The sequence below is a fragment of the Peromyscus eremicus genome, chromosome 11 (assembly GCF_949786415.1).
Source record: "Peromyscus eremicus chromosome 11, PerEre_H2_v1, whole genome shotgun sequence".
In the NCBI taxonomy this organism is placed as follows: domain Eukaryota; kingdom Metazoa; phylum Chordata; class Mammalia; order Rodentia; family Cricetidae; genus Peromyscus; species Peromyscus eremicus.
Window position 1 is genome coordinate 8,388,012 of NC_081427.1, and position 19,975 is coordinate 8,407,986.

General features: G+C 48.5%; 1 protein-coding gene across 1 annotated transcript in view; it reads left to right on the forward strand.

Annotated features, from left to right (window-relative positions):
• Positions 1–19,975, forward strand: part of Ankrd33b (ankyrin repeat domain 33B) — a 77,175-nt gene that overhangs the window by 36,298 nt on the left and 20,902 nt on the right. The window contains exon 2 of the mRNA XM_059276335.1: positions 9,434–9,563. Within this exon, the coding sequence (XP_059132318.1) occupies positions 9,434–9,563 (130 nt within the window). The remainder of the gene's footprint in view (positions 1–9,433; positions 9,564–19,975) is intronic.

Below are 19,975 nucleotides of genomic sequence, written 5' to 3' on the forward strand. Positions count from 1 at the left end.
TGGGCTTGGGTAGCTCCATGTCTGTCTGTCAGGGCTCACCTGTCATCATCTGGATTCCAGGGGCTTGAGTAGCTCCATCTCTGACAATGTTGGCTGTGGCACCTGTGGTGTCTCTCTTGAGGCACTCTACTCGGTCTGCAGCTTGCCTCATGACTGTCCCATGTTTCTGGCATCTTTGATATCCTTGGGGTCTCCACTGGAACTTGGAGACATTCCTGAGAATACTGTAATGACTGTTATGTGGGTCAGAGAGAAACACTGGGCAGTGTTTTACTTCCTACTACTTGTTTTGCTACTAGGTTCTGTGAATCCTTTTGTTTATAGTGTGACAGTATTAAGTCAGTGACTCTGAAGAGCTGTGTCCTTTGTTCCTCCCTAGGAGATGTAGAAAACGCCTATGCCTGGCCACCTGAGCATCCTCCTGGGCTGTCCTCTCATGGCCTGTGGCCTGGAGCTTTGCATGGTTTACTTTTTCCACTCCTAATATGATTTGATTTAAAAAAAAAAAAAAATCCCAAATCTTGGTCATTGTGTTAGTACGTCTCCTTCTGCTGTAACAAATTGTGTACATTGAGTAACATACAAACAACAGAAGCGTGACTGTTTTTGGGAAACCGTGAGTCTAGATGAAGGAGCCATGTCCAGCAGAAGTTTTCCTGCTGTGTCATGCTGTGGCCGAATGAAGACGTGCTAAACAGCCTGCATGCTTGAGCAAGCAAGAATTCAACTTGCTACCTTCGTATAAGCAGCGCCAGACCACACTCAAGAGAGTGTCCCACTTCACACTGTCACTTTGCATATCAAGTTTCCAACACGGTCAAATCTTAGCATGCGTGGAATAGCAATTTTGAAGTAGTGTGAGAGTGAGGAGGAAGCAAGACTCCGGTGTGAAGTCAGGATTGTCCAGGGGGGCCGGGAAGCACTCTGGCATTTGTGTGACGCTGGGACATGCCTGAGTGTGGTGTTATTGACCAGGAGATGAATTTGTTCACAAACTGTGATGACAGAGTTGACTTACCATGTGGAGGAAGGAAAACCAGATCTGTACAAAGGTCACGTATAGGAAATGAGGCAAAAGTGGATTAAACCTAAAAATTTAAAAGTAAACTCTGTAACTTTGGAGGTCAGGGGACAACTTTGTGGAGTCAGTTCTGTCCTCCCCCCTTTATGTGGGTTCTGGGGAATCCGGCTTATCAGGGTGTTAGGCTTCTGTGGCAAGTGCCTTTACCCACTGAGTCATTTCTCCAGGCAGGATTTCTTAAATCACAAAAAGCATTACCATAATGGGAAACAATAATAATTTTATTACATCAAAATGAAAAATTTTATGGCAAAATATAAGGTAAATAGGAAGGAGGAAGATCGGTTCCTCCCTCCCCCCATATTGATTGCTGTTGAAATGGAAATATTCTGGACATGTTGGGTTAAATAAAGTGCACTGTCAGGATAATTGCTTTTATCAATAGGGCCATTCAAACATTTTATATGACATTCACTGGTGGCACCCATTCTATTTCTCATGGACAGTGCTGACTTTGAATACAGAAAGAGCTTAGCCTGAGCTGGGCCTGGTGGTGCACACCTTTAATCCCAGCACTCGGGAGGCAGAGGCAGGTAGATCTCTGTAAGTTTGAGGCCATCTTGGTCTCAAATCGAGTTCCAGGACATCCAGGGCTGTTACACAAAGAAACCCTGTCAATAAGAACTTAGTCTGATCAATGAGGAAAAGGTGAAGAAGCCAGCCAGCAGGAAATGGACAAAGGATATAAATAAACTGTTTATTAGATGGAAATGCAGATAGCCGACAGACATTGAAGATGTTCAGTCTTACTCTAAATTGGGACAGTGCAAACTAATGTAGCTGGAGTTTTCTCCAGTCCCACCCGGGCCCACAGCCACTCAGACCCAAATAAACACACAAAGGCTCATATTAATTAAAACTGTATGGCCTAATGGCTCAGGTTTCTTGCTAGCTAGATCTTACATCTTAAATTAACCCATTTCTATAAACCTATACCTTGCCACGTGGCTTGTGGCTTACAGGTATCTTTATATCTTGCTTCTTCTGTGTCTGGCTGGAGACTCCTGACTCTTCCCAGAATTCTCTTCTCTGCTTGTCCTGTCAATCTACTACTTCTGGCCAATATTGGCTACTGGCCAATCAGCGTTTTATTTATTAACCAATCAGAGCAACATATTCACAGCATACAGAGGGATATCCACGGCAAACTAAAATCACAATAACATAGGGGCACTGACACTCTTCAGCCAAGACAGGATCTAAACTTGTTAAACACGAATTTTTTTAAAAAAAATATTTTTTATTCTTTGAGAACTTCAGTCATGTTACAATGTATAGTAGCATATCCACCCTATAACTAACTCCTCCCACCTTTCCTGCTCTTCACCCCTCCCTCTTCTTTCATGTAACACACTGAGCTGTCTCATGTGCATGGACGTAGGGCCGTCTGCAGGGCATAGGCAGCCCACCAAGGCCAACATCCCTGAGGAAAACAGACTCTTCTTCCCCAGAAGCCTTCAGTGATCAGTAGCTCCCCAGCTAGAGGTGGGGCCTCATGAGCAGCTCCCCATTCATTCTGGAAAGTGAACTAGAGTTTTTAATGTGGCTATGCTGGTCTTTGGACCAGTGCCCAAGAAGGTAGGTGATGAAGGTCTTGGTTTTGCATAGTCACCAAGGCTCTGGGGCAGAAGATGAGCTTTATTGCTTCCTGTCTCCTGCTGTTTCATCCTGAACCCCTGTGTTTAGTCACCCCCTTTTCTCTGTCAGTCGTCATTTGTGACCAAACATCAGGCTGCTGTCACTCAAGCCTGTTTCCTGTTCTGGGAACTCTTCTTCAGGTGGTGGGTGGAACAGACCCCTCAGTGTTAGCATCATGGTGACAGTGGTCCCAGGGGAACGAGAGAAAGGCGTTGGTCAAGACCCAGGGACCCCAAGAGTCATATAAGCACCCACGGAACCGAGTATTTACAGGAGGAGGATCCTTTTGGGGGCAGCAACCACAGCTGCCGCCTAGGACTTCTCTCAAGGGCAGTTGGGTTGTGTGTACACAGCTGGTAGTCTCTATCTGTTCCTTTAATCCAGACATGCTGCATGCATGACTCTTAGGAGCATCAGCTCCCAAGTGCAGCAAACCTTAGGCCCACAGACATCACCAGGTCCTATAAACTCCTAAAGGAGAAGCAGAAGGGCTTTGTTCAGTAACTGTGAGTATAATCCTCTAGATTCATGAGTTGTTTTCAGGGGTGCTTTTGGTGATGGAAAAAGGCCAGAAGGTATAGCAAAGAATCTTCTTTTACTTTGAAGAAAAACTGTGTGTGTGTGTGTGTGTGTGTGTGTGTGTATGCATGTGTGTAAGTATATAAAGAGGAAGTTACAGCATGTGCAGTACATCTGATTTCTAAGTCAGGAAATTGTCAAATGCTAGAGCGATGCTTCCACCCAGAGATGTTCGGGATGAGTTCCAGGGGCTCCCAGGTGGTGCCCAGAACATTCCAGCTCATTTGTGCAATGGTGAGCTGACGGTTGAGTGAGGAGGATGGAGGAGTCGGTGCAGTGACCAGGTCGGCAGGAAAACTGCCAACTCCAGCACCTCGTTCTTCAAGCCCTTCTGTAGCGCTCTGTGCTCTTTCTCTTTAAAATTAAAGAGCTGAAAAAATTTTACTTTTTAAAGTATGGATGACCTATTTCAAAAACTGTATCAGCCAGAGAGTATCAGGCAGCCTTTATGGAGTTGATTATGCTGTTGTATGGATGTCAGTTTAAAACACCAATATTATTTCTTAGAGCTTGAAACACATGGGCACATGATCTAATATTCTTTTGGCAGGGCAATTTATTATGATAACGGGAAAGGTACCATATGAAAATTCATTCTTTTTCTGTCGTTTTGAATTGGTTTGGCCCTGGAGCTCAAGCTGGCTTTGGGTTTGAGATCTTGCTGCCTCCACTCTCCACCCCCCAAATGCTGAGATACAGCAATATGCCACCATGGCCAACTCATAAGTAACATTTTTATTGGAAATCTGGTTGTAACAGCGCTGGGCCACTGTGGGATTGCTCTGAACTTAAACTTGGCACCCTCCATACAGCAAAGCATGCTTTAGCTGTGCTGAGAGAGGCTTAATCATCAAATCTGGCTCCCAGGAGCCTGCATTAGGTGACTATTAATCTGTGTGTCAGGGAAGGTAACCCCGAGGCTTTGCCATGAGAAGTGTTTTGGTCAGCTGAGGTTGCTGTAACAAAACACCGTGGACCGTGTGACTTATGGACAGTGGAAATTTCATCCTTTGCAGTTTTGTAGTCTGTGGAAGCCAGAGGTCTGTGTCCTTGACTGCTGGAAAAGGATCTGGAGAGTTGTCTGGGGTCCCTATCCTGTGGACACTAATCCCATTTGTGATAGTGCCGTCCTCGTGATATGTCACCTCCCAAAGGTCCCACCCTCTGATGTCATCATAATGTGGGTTACGAGTTCATAGGTGACTTGAAGGCAGACTGCTGGTGGCCATGTCAGGGGAGCATCAGACAGGCAGTCTGTCTATAGCACCAGTCCCTCCAGGTAAAGCCTTTGGGGACAAAGAGGTGTCTCCTTGAACTGGATCTCACATTGGTGCTTTCTTGAGTTGCCTACCCAATACATTTCTCCAAAGTGTGTGTGTGTGTGTGCGTGTGCGTGCATGCGTGCGTGCGTGCGTGCGTGCGTGTGTGTGTGTGTGTGTGTGTGAAGATGTCATGCCTGGATGTTTTGCTTATACATTTTCAAAGGGCAGCATGGAATCCCTGCTCCCTTAATCTACCTCTCACTTGGTCTACTGACGAAACTAAGTCATGGTTTTGTAATTCCTCAGACACATGAGAGAACATCACTGAGTTCCAAAGCTGGAGTCCTTTCCTTGTGAGTCACAGACCTGGGAGGGTCTAGCATAGATCCGATGGTGACTCTAACGTCATGGTGGTCCAGTGGATGCAGCAAGTCTGTGAACGAATTGAGAACCTTTCCCTTGAAACTGCCACACACCCATTTTGAACTGATGTTAGCTATTACCTCCTGAAGCAGCGGCAACAATAAATCCTATGAACAGCAAAAGTGGACTTTGCCCCCGAGTGGAAAGTCCAGGACCATCCAGGCAGGGAGGCGGGATGCAACTGCTCACACTGCACCTGACAGCTTGGGTTCTGTGTCTTCGCCTTGGCGGAAGCTGCCTTCAGCAACAGCCTTTCCCCTTCAAGGGTCACCATGGCAGTTAGACCCCGTGCCTGCTAATTCCACCCCTAAACACACACACACACTAGCCATAGCCAGGAGCCATCTTCATGCAGCACCTGCTCAACTTCTCTTGTTTCTCATTGGGCCTGTTAGGTCGCATGCCTCTCCTGGATGAGGAGGTGGTTGGCCTAGACCCCAGGGACCGGGGACAAGCTTACTCCTATGGAAATGCACAGGGGTGGCCAGGTGCATGAATTCCCTGGAGAATAATTGTGCTAAGTGGACTTGAAAGGACAAATTCAGGAGACTGCAAACAGCCCCACTACAACTCTTCTCCAAATTTCTCCTACAATGAAGTGATAATAGCCACTCAGAGGTGGACATTTCTCCTGCACCGAGGCGGTCACTGCCACAGCCCTAGAAGAGAGTGACAGATATGCACCTTATCTCTCCCAGGTTAAGTTTGGCCTTATATTAGCTTCAGGCAACAGGGAGTTATTGTCCTGCAGGTTGGTGGCCCAGCACTCTGGAACTGTGATGTTGATAGAGAATACCTTCAATGAGTCCTTTCTACTTCTTCCAGCCCTGGTGGCTTCCAGGGATTCGTGGTGTTCTTGGCTGGAAAACTCATCACTCCGGTCTCTGCCTGCGTTTTCACGTGACCCTCTCCAGGCTGTTCCTCTGTTTATAAGGGCGTCCACCACAGTGGATTTGACTTCATCCTACCAGTCACATCTACAAGAACCTTGTCGGCTCTGTGGCCACATTCTAGGGAACTCATGGTTAGGATTTTGACATTTCCTCCTCCTTCCCCTTGCATCTCCTACCTCCTCCCTCTTCTTCTCCTCCCTCTCTTCCTCCTCCCCTTCCTCCTCCTGCTCTTCTTACTCCTGTCCCCCTCCTTGCTGGGGGTGGCAGAGACCATTTTGTAAGAGCAGCCTTCCTGGGGCCTCCTTAGGGTCTGGCTTATTGTAATCACAGGCTGGATTGTCTGTAGGTTGGTGGCCTGGTGGTTCCGTGTTGTTACTGCTTTGGCTCACCAAAGATTTCAATAGACTCTGTGTAGAGAGGGCTATGGCTCAGGGCCCAGGGGAAAAAATTAAAATCATCATCCATGGGCTCAGGAGTGACCTGCCCCAGGCAGAGGATGGGTTACTTCCCACTGACAACACACAGCAGCCCCTTTCCCTCATGACTGATGGTTGGGACACTGGAGACTTGAAAGCCAGCATGTAGCGTTGTATTCCACCACTCCGTGTCCCTCTCCAAGTAGCCTCTCCTGGAAGGTCTTAGCTGCAGGCATCAGTGTTCATCCTGTGAAAGTAGGCGACAGGTCTGTTCTCAGAGGGCTGGTGGGATAGAGCATGCAGCTGTAAGATGCCCGTGCGGCTCCAGGGTGTCTGCACTTGCTAGTGCTGTTGGAAGGACCCTGCAGAATGACAGCTCTCTCCTCTCTCCTTCTCATCTCACCTGCTGTCATGGAAATGCCAGCTGGACAAAGGGTCCCTCTTCATTTTGCCAGAGGCCAAGGAGCTCAGATTCCTGGGGTGAAGCTCAGATTCCTGGGGTGGACCTCACCACCCACCTACTTACTCAACAGAGGTGTTGGGTAGTAACTCCAAATGCTGTCCCCTGTTAGGACCAGAGGACACAGGGACAGTTTACCCATGTCAGCGTAGCTATATATGACACTAATGTCATATGCTCTTTGAAGAATTTTTTCAATTGATATGTATTGAGAACCAGCTCTGTGCTGAGTCCTATTACCCTCTCTTGCCCACTTTCTGACTCCACAAATGGTCTGCCTTCTGCATTTATGTCTGAGATTATATAATATATGTAATTAATGCTATTGTAATCTTTATATAGATAGGTTCTGCATATGAGAAAAATGCAATATTTGTCTTTCCTATTACTCTTCTTCTCTCCTATCTCCCATCTGTCCCTTTAGGGTCCTTTCTGCTTTAATGGTGTGTGTGTGTGTGTGTGTGTGTGTGTGTGTGTGTGTGTGTGTGTGTGTATGTTTATTTGAAACCCAGATCCTGCATATGAGAGAACACATACCATACTTGTTCTTTCTGAGTCTGGTTTATTTCACTTAGCATGATGCTCTTGTCTTAGTTTGGGTTTTATTGCTGTGAAGAGACACCATGACCACTGCAGCTCTTATAAATGAAAACATTTAATTGAGGGGTCTCACAGATTCTGAGGTTCAGTCCATTATCATCATGGTGGGACATGGCAGCATGCAGGCAGACATGGTGCTGGAGCTGAGAGTTCTACATCTTGACTCAGAGGCAACAGGAAGTTGACTGACTGTTACAGTGAGGGAACCGTGAGCAAAAGAGACCTCAAAGCCCACCCCCACAGTGACACACTTCCTCCAACAAGGCCACACCTCCTGATAGTGCAACTCCCTTTGGGGGCCATTTCCTTTCAAACTACAGCTCTCAAGTTATGTTCATTTTTCTTCAAATGATATATTTTTGTTCCTCTTTATGACTGGATAAAATTCTATTGTGTATGTGTACTACATTTTCTTTCTATTTTTTAAAAATATTTATTTCACATTCATGTATATGTTCAAGTTTATGGGAACCATGTATGTGTAGAAGCCTCCAGAAGCCCGAAGAGGGTGTGGAAGCCCCCATAACTGAAGTTATAGGTAATATTAAGGACCATGTGGGGGCTGGAAGCCTTACTAGTCATCCATCTCTCTACCCCCTGTACCGTATTTTCTCATCTATTCGTGGGTTGGTGGGTATGTAGACTAGTCTTGGTTACTGTGAATAGCACTACATAACATGGATGTGCAGAGATTTTTGTCAGGTGCTGACACTGATTCCTTTGGGTATGCACTCAGGAGTGGTAAAGCTGGGTCAGATGGTATCTCTGTTTTTAAATTTTGTGAGAAACTTTTGCACCAATTTCCAAAGTGGCTGCAGTACCTTACATTCCCACTGGCAGTGGAGAAGGTTCTTCTTGTTATCTGTTCTTTTTTGTTTTTGTTTTTGAGACAGGGTTCCTCTGTGTAGCCTTGGCTGTCTGGAACTAGCTCTGTAGCCCAGGCTGGCCTCGAACTCACAGAGATCCACCTACCTCTGCCTCCCAAGTGCTGGGATTAAAGGTGTGTATACCACCACTGCCCAGCTTGTATATTCTTGATAATTTGGCAAATATTTCATCAGTAATCTCCAAAATCACCCTGCACAGACCTCTCTCTGGTGTTCCATAGTCCCCTCCTCTTAGATGCAGGGGGCTGTGGTCTGCATGGCTGCCTTTTAAAATACTTGTCCTGAGAGCCTTGTCCTGGTTTGATGGTGGACATGCCCACTCAGTTGTTCAGGATGAGACTTTGGCATCATCTCAGTTTTTGTGTTCCTCTCACACACCCTGAGTCCACCCTAACAGTAAATCTGTCTTCATGATAGAGAATCCATACACGTCTCCTACCCATGGCTCCACCTTGGGCCACTGTCCCCTACTCAGCCTCCACAGCACATGCTTCTCTGGTCTACTGGAGCCAATTTCTGCCCAGCATACATAGTTAATACTGAAAATTGACCACCAACTGTCCAAAGTGCTCCAGCTCTTGGCTGCCCAGTTGGCTTGGGTACCACCCCCTCAGTTCACTCTGCCCCAGCCTCTGGGCCACCTGGGAATCCCCTCATAGACATGCCGAGGTCTGGCTTTGCTCCTGTCATTTTTCTGCCCAAGTTGTCTCCTGTCCTTGTTCTATTGGCTTGTGTCCCCTTGTGTCCTTCAAAACTGGGTGCAAACACTCCGTGTGAGTCTGCTCAGACCCTGGATCCTGCCGCACACACATCCTGTGTTGCTCCACACTGCCATCTAATGCACATGAAGCTGGCTCTGTGTGTGTGTGTGTGTGTGTGTGTGTGTGTGTGTGTGTGTGTGTGTGTGTGGTGTGCGTGCATGTGCGTGCACATGGGTGCACTTTCTTTCCCATCAGAGGGAAACACTCCTGAGGGCAGAGGTCCAGCCATTCACTGATGTCCCTACACATTATGCCTCATGGGGATGGACTCTGCTCATGTGCAGAGTTGAACATACTGAGACCTGGGGACTTGAGGTACTTGCTGCCTCTCCTCCAGCTTTCTGGAGGACAGTTCTTCCCCCAAGGGTCCCCAGAGCTCACTGATGATGCTTGGGCTCTGTGCCTCTGACCCATTTCCCCTCTTCATTCCTAGACTGGCCTTATTGTGGCATGCTACCATGGCTTTGTGGATACTGTGGTGGCCTTAGCAGAGTGTCCCCACGTTGACGTCAACTGGCAGGACAGCGAAGGGAACACGGCCCTCATCACAGCTGCACAGGCAGGTAAGAGCTGGCCTTCGTCTCCCTCCAGGGTGGTGCTGCCGGGCAGGGCGGGCTCGCGTGGCTCCTGGGTGTATGCCACCAGCATGACAATGGATCTGCCACTAGCAGGTGCCAGGAGGGGGCGGACTGAAATGCGGGAGCGCACATCCTCTCTGTGCTCTTGGAACGACAGTTTTACCCACTCCTGCAGGATTAGGAATGGAGCTGTCACCAGCCGGTGTCTCCACCATAGCTCTACCTCAGGAAGGCAGGCTTGCCTGCCGCTTGGGGCACAGACACCCTCCGAGACTGGGTGGCATGGTGCTGGTGGGCAGGAGTCACAGTCACATGCTTTACTGACAGTTACATAATTAGGTACATTGAGAAGGTGACCTTGCACGTTACCTATAAAGAAACGCCGGGGACAGCTCTCTGAGCTTCAGAGAATTCATGTAACGGAGCGAGACAGAATTAGTAAGAGTCGTGTGCATGAGGTTCCAAGTGCGTGTCACGGTCATCTCTGGAAGTTAATGCGCGCACCCCACAAATGCGTGGCGGCTCCTGTGAATTTGCTTGCACTGTGTTCAGAGTGCTGGGGTGTAGCTCAGTTGGTAGGATGCTTGCCCAGCGTGCTGAATGCCCTGAGTTCAACCCCAGCACTGGCCAAGCCAGGCCTCGGCAGTGCTTATCTGGGATGTCAGCACTCAGGAGGTGATGCAGTGGGGTCAGAAGCTTGAGGTCACAAGGTCATCCTTGGCTGTATCTGGAGTTAGAGACCAGGATGGAGTATGTGAGACCCTGTCTCCAAATAACTAGCTAACTAAATAAGCAAACAAACAAATTTTAAAAAATATGTGCATATCCATATATAGCCTCTATAGCTCACCGTCAGCCTTTTGTATCCTGAGATTTCCCAACTGCAGATTCAACATTAGTTAAAAAAAAATACATTCTTTAAACTGGATCTGGAACAGGGCTTATAAAGAGCTCATTGGTAAAGCGTTGCTAACCCAGTATAAGGCCCTGGATTTGATCGTGAATGAAACAAACAACAGCAACAAAACCCACTCTAATAAAAATAGTATGTCCGCACTAAAACACATAGACATTTTTCCTTGTCGTTATTTGCGTAAAATACAGTGTAATGAATATTTATGTTATATTTATACTGCATTAGTTATTATAGGTAATGTGGAGATGTTTTAAGCACACAAGAGGACATGTGTAGGTTATATCCCAATACAACACTATTTTAAAAAATTAAAAAATTATTGTTACTTTATCTGTATGGGTATTTTTGCCTGCTTGTATGTCTGTGTGCCACGCACATGCAGTGCCCATGGAGGCCAGAAGAGGGCGGTAGATCCCTTGGGCCTGGAATTACTGGTTGTGAGCCACCTTTGTCCTCCGGAAGAGCAGTAAGTACTGCTAACCTCTGAGCCATGTCTCCAGCCTCTGCTACATCATTTATATGAGGCACTTGAGAACCTGAGGGCTTTGTATCCACAAGGGTCCTGGAACCTGTCCCTAAAGACACCAAGAGGGACATTAGTCACATTCTTAGTGTAACCCAGCTGCCTATGGCTAAGCCAGGAAGAAGAGGCCTGTGCGTCCTGAAGGAGTGCTGGGCAGCTTGGGTGGCGTCTTAGGGTTACTACTGCTATGATGAAACACCATGCCCAAAACAACCTGGGAAGGAAAGGGTTGATTTGTCTTAAACTCCTATTCCACTGTACATCACTGAAGGGAGTCAGGACAGGAACTCCAACAAGGCAGGATCCCGGAGGCAGGAGCTCATACAGAGGCCATGGAGGAACACTGCTTACTGGCTTGCTTCCCCTGGCTTGATTAGCCTGATTTCTTATAGAACCCAGGGCCACTAGCCCAGGGATGGCACCACCCACCATGGACTGAGCTCTCCCACATGCATCACTAAATAAGAAAATGTCCTACAGGTTTGCCTACAGCCTGATCCTATGAAGGCATTTTCTCAACTGAGGCTCCCTCCTCTCAGATGACTTTAGCTTGTGTCAAGTTGATATAAAACTGTCCAGCGCAGCTGGGAACTGGACTCAAGGCTCTGAGGCTGGAGAGAGTGCCCCAAGTGTGGTGATGTTGGCAGAAGTGTCTGCTGCTGAAGAGAAGAGACCTCTGCTGCCCCTTCTTGCTTCCCAGGCTCCGTGTCGAGTCCACTCTGGATGGGTCTCATCAGGCGACACAGGGGAGCCCAGAAACACTGGCACTTGCCCTCCCGTCTGTCTTAGTGGGGGTGGTCTGCGCACCACATTGGCCAGTCCAGATACACATGGTGGAGAGCCTACCGAGATCACCAGGGCCAGGGACTGTGCCGGAACACCCCCTTTTCCTCTCCCAGTTCTAGAGTGGGAACTCGATCTCTATGGTTAGAGTCCCAGGCTTTGGAAGGCCATGTCTCAGCTCCCAGCAGCAGGCATGTGAGCGCGCCTCTGTCCTCGTTTAATTTCTGCTCCTGTGATAGAATCCCAGCAAAAGACAGCTTAGAGGTGAGGGGAGAGGCTTTGTTTTAGTTCACAATTCCAGGTTACAGTCCGTCATAGCGAGGAAGTCAAGAACTGAAGACAAGTGTCAGTGTTGAATGCCCGTGGGATGCTCTCTGAATTCTTGCCTTTTGAAATGTTTCTGGTCTGTATACCTATGAGCAACACCTTGACTGAGTGTAATAGTATTGGCTGCCCCTCCCTCCTGCTCTTCTCCCCTGGCTTCTCCCTCCCTCCCTCCCTCCCTCCCTCCCTCCCTCCCTCCCTCCCTCCCTCCCTCCTTCCTCTCCACTTTCTTACTTTCTTCCCTCTCAGATGTTGGAAGGAGTAGTTGGAGTCTCACCAGCTTTTTTTTTTTTTTTTTTTTTTTTTTTTTTTTTTTTTAGTTTGTTGATACCTGGAAATGTCATCCATCCTTCATGCTTCACACTGGAAACCAAGATACAGTTTCCAGCACCCGCATGGCATCTCATGACTGTCTTTCACTACAGTTCCAGGAGATCTGGCACCCTCTTCTGGCCTCAGTGGGCACCAGGCATGCATGCAGTGCACATACTTACATGCAGACAGATAAACCAGTTACACACATAAACTAAAACATGATAAATAAATCTTTAAAAAGCCCACAGAAACTTACTATCAACCATCTCAGCTCCTCTGTGTGCTTGTTTGGACTCCTCTTGGGTGTATGTTTACTTCAGGAGACAGTTTCCAGCTGTTTCTGGAATCTCCATCTGCCTGTTTTGTTCTCAAGCCCTGCAGCATTCGCTCTCACCTGTGGAGTGGAGCAGCCCATCCGTCTTCGGTCCACCACCCTCTCTCTGCGCGGGGAAATGCTTCACGGTACCTGCATTGCACCGTTGTTTTTGTTTTGTTTTGTTTTTTATGCTGGTTCCCACAGCTTCAATTAGTGCTCCTGAGCTGGCGAGGGAGTTCTCCCCAAAGTTTTATTGTGAGAAATCCAGAACAGTTCAAAGAAAAGAACCAAAGACCTGCTGGCAGCTGGTGATTTTGCCGGTTGCCTTTTGTGTTTTCTGACTGCCCATATTATTAACTCTTCTCACGGCTGTGACAAACTGCCCCACAGAAGCAACTTCCAGAAGGAGGGATTTATTTGAGCTCTGTGGTTGGAAGGTGCAGTCCATCATGGGGGTGGGGGAGGGGAGCATGGTGTTGAGAGCGTCTTTGGCTGTGGTGGCAGGGACTTGGGTCACTGGTCACATTGCCACAGTCAGGAATCGAACAGCTGACACTTATCTCTCTTCTTATGCAGTCAGGGTCTCTACGTAATAGAGGGGTGCTACCCACATTCAGGGTGGGTCTTTTTTCCCCAGTTAAAACTCTCTGGGAGCATCCTTATAGCATAGCGGGTGTGTGTGTGTGTGTGTGTGTGTGTGTGTGTGTGTGTGTGTGTATCCTAGGTCATTCCAAAATCAGTCAAGTTGACAACAGAGATTAGCTCTCACCCCATCTGAAAGTCACCCACCCCCAGGCTTCAGCAAGCATCTCCCAAGACAGGGGTATGCCTATCACTGCTGCACCCAAGAAGCATATCATGGACACAGTTGGAGTATGTGCCCCCAAACTGAGATACAGCGTCCCCATGGCCTCCTGTACATCCTTATAGGCAAGGGCCATATCCCTAATAGTTGTGTGATGTTTAAACCAGGGCAACATCAGGATCACACATTGCATTTAGGTGTCACATCTCTTCTGCTTGTCATCAGGAAGGCCAGCTATGGTCTGTAGTCACTGGGATGTCCGACTTCCCGGGCTGCACGCCCTCAGGTCCTGGGGACACAGCTGAGGTTCTGCTGCATAGCCTACTTTGAGTCCCATTGTCTTCCTGCCAACCACAGGATTCTTCGTCTCCTCCATAGGACCATGCTTGTCCTCTACTGCTTGAATTTCCAGATGACCTGGGTCTTGAGAAGAGGTTCTGGAGCTGTGCTCCACGGTCAGGGGATTCGGTGGGATTTGCTCAGTGCCCGGAGCGTTCTCTTTTCTGCTCTGCTCCCCACTGCCTCAGCTCTTTCCTTTCCATGGTGTGGGGTCTGCGAGGGCTGAGGTAGGTAGAACCCACATTTTGCCTGGGGTGGTTGGTACCTGCTGGCCTAGGAGGGGCCTCTCTTTAGACAGCCTGGGAATACTTGTGGGTGGGCTGGAGTGGCTGCCAGGTCCCAAAGGATCTGAGTTGTGGAAGGCATGGTCACATCCACTGACTCTGACAGGGTTGAGCAGGTGGAGGGTGATGAACTTGACTGTGTGAGCCTCCCTGCACAAGGCCTGGAGGATCTTGTGTGCTGTTTATGTAAGTGTGATGCCCAGTGTTTGGGAAGAAACGTAAGCAATCAAGGGGTGAGTGGGAACAAAGAGAACTCCTCTCCCAGCTGCCCAGTTCCCAGAAGGAGCGTCCAACCTTCTAACGTTGCAACATGAGCTATTGTCTGCCAAGTTCACAGTCACACTTGAGACTGGATGTCTGCAAGGGGAGCAGTTAAAGACACACACACACACACACACACACACACACGCACACACGCACACATGCACACACACACTGAAATGGCCACTCCATGATTAAGGGGGACGGTTTTTTACTGTAGATAAACAGAGATGATAGAAGCATCTGGGGTAGGGGCTGCCATGGCTACATCTCAGGGAGAGGAGAATGGCAGTTGCCAGGGCTACGGGAGCCGAGAGGATAGAAAAAAACGATGGGAAGAGTCCTGCCAGTGGTAAGGGGAGGAGGGCAGGTTAGCTGGACCGGCTTGGGAACCAGTGTGGGGCTCAGCTCAGGTCTGCTGGAGGCTTGTTTGAGTGAATAGAGAACTAGATGCCCTCTCTGGAGGTTGGGGGGCTAGAGGAGCGAATAAGAAGTCATGGCTTTTTCTGGTGAACAGAAACCCACTTTACAAGGTTTCCGAGGAATGCCGAGTGTTTATCTGGTCAGAGTCCAGCCTCAGCTGAGCCCAATTGTCATCTTGGAGGATTGGGACCTGACACCGACCCGTTTAGTTACAAACACCCCAAAACCCAAGCAAACAGCGACCCACCAACCCAAGGCAAACCACACAAAACGACAATAGACCCCTTGTAATGTTTTCAGGACTTCTGCAGATTTGTGTTGGCTGTAGTGACGGCTGTTCTTGACCACAGATGGTCCATGGTCTGTGCGACAGCTCAGTGGAGGTAACTGTAGTTAGTGCCTGACGGCTGAATAACTGTTTCTTGGTTTAAAAAGGAAAATCTGTTCTTTATCCTTTTCCCCCCTGGCTTCTGTTATTGCACCCTGATCTCCCCCCTCTGCCCCCCCCACCCTCTGCCCATCCCCCTCTGCCCCACCCCCACCTCTGCCCCACCTTCAGGCCCCCACATGCTGCTGCCAGCCCAGGCTTCTTGCTCTGCAAATTGCCCAGGAGGTGGTGGGGAGGAGGCGTATACAACCGTTAAAATGTAAATTGAAATGCTTTTCCTTGGGTTGGCCGTCTCCCCAATCCCTGCCCTGTTGGTGCTGGGGTGACCCCAGGACCTCCTATGTGCTTACTAGGCAAACCCTCCACCTCTGATCTCCCTAGCCCCCCCTTTTTTTGTCTTAATTGTCTCAGCTTGATGAAGATTTTCTCCCTAGTTGGTTTTGGAAATGCTGGAGGCTGTCTAAGCCCCATGGCACATTCTCAGCCTGGCTCCTGCCTCTGCAGAACTTGGGCTGGTTAATCCACCCACAGTTTAATACAGAGCTGGTTAAAACACTGACTGCAGGGCCCGGTGCTGGTTAATCCACCCACAGTTTAATACAGAGCTGGTTAAAACACTGACTGCCAGGCCCGGTGCTGGTTAATCCACCCACAGTTTAATACAGAGCTGGTTAAAACACTGACTGCCAGGCCCCGGTGCTGGTTAATCTACCCACAGTTTAATACAGAGCTGGTTAAAACACTGACTGCCAGGCCCGGTGCTGGTTAATCCACCCACAGTTTAATACAGAGCTGGTTAAAACATTGACTGCCAGGCCCCGGTGCTGGTTAATCCACCCACAGTTTAATACAGAGCTGGTTAAAACACTGACTGCAGGGCCCTGAGCTCGGAGTTTGTGTTTTAACAGTCTGGGCCTGTCACCAAGTGTCATATGTTAGTGATTAGGGGACCCACTCTGAGGGCCTGGGTCTCAGAGGTTCTCCTAGCCGATGTCATGGGGGACCCCCCGACCAGGAGCCACTCCAGTGGCGACACCACGGACCCCCACAAGATGACTTTGGAGGGGCACAAAGGCATTGCAGATTTCAAGTGTAAAACGGGAAAGTGAGGCTGTCGTGGTTTTCAAGGGAGGCCAGAGCCCTCTTACCTGCTTGATTTCTTATCTTCAACCATCATCTAGAAATTGCTGCTGGCAGTGTGTGTGAGAAAGAACTCCTTCCCCTTCCTGAACACTTTTCCTAATCTGCATTCACCAGGTCCCCATGGAACCCTGGTCACCATGCCATCCAATCTCAGGCTTTATTCTTTATTCTCTGCCCTTTGCAACCTTGAAGCCTGTCCCCAGGGACACACCCCCTCCCACAAGGCCACACTTGCTAATCCTTCCCAAACAACTCCACTAACTGTGGTCCAGCATTCAAAGACTTGAGCCTCTGGGGACCGTTCTCATTCAGACCACCATACATGACTAGGACGACGCTGTGGAGATTGTGACTTTAACCTTTCCTCTTGGTCTGGCTATGAGCTCTTTCTGTGGACCTCTCACAGCTCTGCACGGTCCTGGGCTCACTTCCATTTTCCACCTAGATGTCAAGTATGGAACTAGTACAATGGCCAAGTTTGTCAACGTTACACAATCTAGAACAGTGGTTCTCAACCTGTGGGTCACGAACCCCTTAGGGGTTACATGACCCTTTCACAGGGGTCTCATATCAGATACCCTGCATATCAGATATTTACAATTACCATTCACAACAGTAGCAAAATTACAGTTATGAAGTAGCAGCAACTGCGTTAAAGGGTCAGAGCATTAGGAAGGTTGAGAACCACTGGTCTAGAATCAGCTGAGCCAAGAGTCTCAATGAAGGGTTGTCTAGATCAGGTTGACCTGTGAGCACGTCTGGGGGGCGGGCGGGGGTTGTTTTGGTTACATTAATTGATATAGGAAGATCCAGTCCATGGTGGGTGTCACCATTCCCTCGGTGTGGGTTCTGAAGTGTATAAATGTAGAAAGAGTGAGCTGAGTTGAAAGCATGTATTCATTCTCTCTGCTCTTGACTGTGGATGTGATGTGACTGACTAGCTGCTTGAATTCTGGCCTCGATTTCTCCTCAGTGATAAACTCTGACTCAGAATTGTCAGTGGAATAAACCCCTTCTCCCCAAATTGCCTTTTGTCAGGGCATTTCATCACAGCAACAGAAATGAAACCATGGGGTGGGCCCCTGGCAGGTGTGGACTGCCTGACGTGGGTGCTGGGAGCCTGACGTGGGTGCTGGGAGCCTGACGTGGGTGCTGGGAGCCTGACGTGGGTGCTGGGAGCCTGACGTGGGTGCTGGGAGCCAAACTTCATCCTCCGGGAGAGCAGAGTGTGCTCTTAACACTGAGCTGTTTCTCCAGCTCCCCTGCCCTTAGGAAGTGGAGAACTGAGGAACAGCTGGAGGGTCACTGAGCCACACCCACAGTCCTTTTGTTCTTTGGAGACATGGTCCCACTGCATTGCCCAGCTGACCTTCAACTTAACAGTTGTCCTACCAAAGCTTCTTGAGCAACCAGGATTATGGGCTGGTTCCACGAAACCCAGCTCTTCATTTGTAAAACACATTTATTTTCAAATTATATGTTTGTTTGGGGGAGGGGTGGGGTATGTACACACAAGTCCAGGTGCCCACGGAGGCCAGAGACATCATATTCCCCTGGAACTAGAGTTCCAGTGGTTGAGAATCGCTAGATACAGGTGCTTGGGACCAAACCTGGGTCTTCTACAAGAACAGTACAAACTTTTGATCATCCATTCATCTTTCCACCCCTATTTAAAAAACAGACTTCCTCTCATTATTTTAAAATGGCGTGTGTGTGCATATGTGCATGCATGCATGTGAATATAGGCCAGCCCTTCATTTTTAAAACAATTCGTCAATTACCTCCAATCATCAAGATCTTGTTTCACCTTGACTTTTATGAAGGGATTGTTTCCTCTCCACCCTCCATCCTTCTCTCTCCTTCTCTCTTTTATTGTTTTAAAGGAAAGATTAGAATTTTGGTAAGCCTTTGCTCTCCTAGCCCCATCCTGCCTCTTCCAGTAAACCCAGCTTTCAGACCTGTAGCACCGTACCCCAGTGCCTGAGGGGCAGTCAGGCAGAGCAGCCCCAGCCACTGCTCTGCTCTTGTATCCCGGGAGACAGGAAGGGAGGCTTGCCTTCCTCCAGCCGGCTGCCCCAGCTCTGGCATGTCGCCTCTGCTAGTTTAGATTCCCACAATCTCTGTACACCTAGTAGGATGCTGAATTTCCAAAGCCAACAGTTCCCTCTACTGGCGATTTGGAGAACTACAGCGAGTCGAACGAGACAAGACAATAGACAACCCAGATTTCCATTTCTAAAGCAGCTTTGAATAAAGGAAGACATTTTTCACCTGTCCCTGTCCTTAGCGACAGCAAGACTCAGCCATAATTGGTGCTTGTGACAATGTTGAATGAGTCGGTGATTAATTACTGTGGTGGCCATTTAATTTTAAATGATGGGGTTCGTGGCTTGAAGATCATGAAGTGTCTGATAAGGGAGCTTCTCCTGAGGGAGAAGTGGACATGTTTTGACCTTCTTATTCACTGAGCCTGGAGTCTGCAGCCAGCTGGAGGCTGCAGCTCACCTTGTCACACTGGGCTCAAATCCTGTTGCAAAACCAGGGAAGAAGGAGTGTTGGAAAGTCCGGTCCATCAGGTAGCCAGGAAAGGGAGGCGGCTGGATGTTCTGGGTGGGGTGTACACAGAGGTCACAGGTTAGAGACAGAGTTCCAGGGGGAACAGGAGATCTGTAGACATCTCAGGGATGCTTACTTACCAGTGTCTGTGGTGGCCTTGCTCAGAGTAGCCAACTTATAGAACAAACCTCGGTGTCCAGCAACTGGGCTGTATAGAGAAATGTGGTATATCTACATAATGGATTTTTTTCAACCATAAAGAAGGAAGTTATATTATTGGCAGAAAAATGGATACAGCTGGAGAAAAGTTTCCAGAAAGACAAATATTGTGTGTCTTTTCTCGACTGTGTTCCTTATTCTATATAGCAGCTACATGATTATGTACACACACACACACACACACACACACACACACACACACAGAGAGAGAGAGAGAGAGAGAGAGAGAGAGAGAGAGAGAGAGAGAGAACACCAGAGTACAAGTAAAACTCTAAAGAGGTGGTTCTTAACCTGTGGATTGAGACCGCACAGGGGTCCAATATCATTTATCCTGCATATCAGATATTTACAATTCATAACAGCAGCAAACTTATAATTATGAAGAGCTGTGAAATAATTTTACAGCTGGGGGTCAGCACAACACAAGGAACTGTATGAAATGGTCATGGCATTAGGAAGGTTGAGAACCATTGCTCTAACGGAACAGAGAGGACTAATGGGAAAGGGGAGGGGTGAGAAAAGTGAGAGCAGGGGTGTGCTCAGTGTGTGTGTGTGTGTGTGTGTGTGTGTGTACAAAAGCTTGAAAAAAAAGCCCAAACCATAACACAGAGGACAGCCTTGAGGTCACCGGGTGGGGGAGAGAGGCTGTGGTTGGGGGACAGAGGGTGAAGAGACACTCACCACGGAGCTGAACTGTGGTCCAAGCTGCACAAGCCACTGAGGGTTCTGAGTGGCTGGCTGCTGTGGTCAGAGCGGCTTCTTCCTGGACCACACATGCCCTAGGTGGAGGATGGGCGGCAGG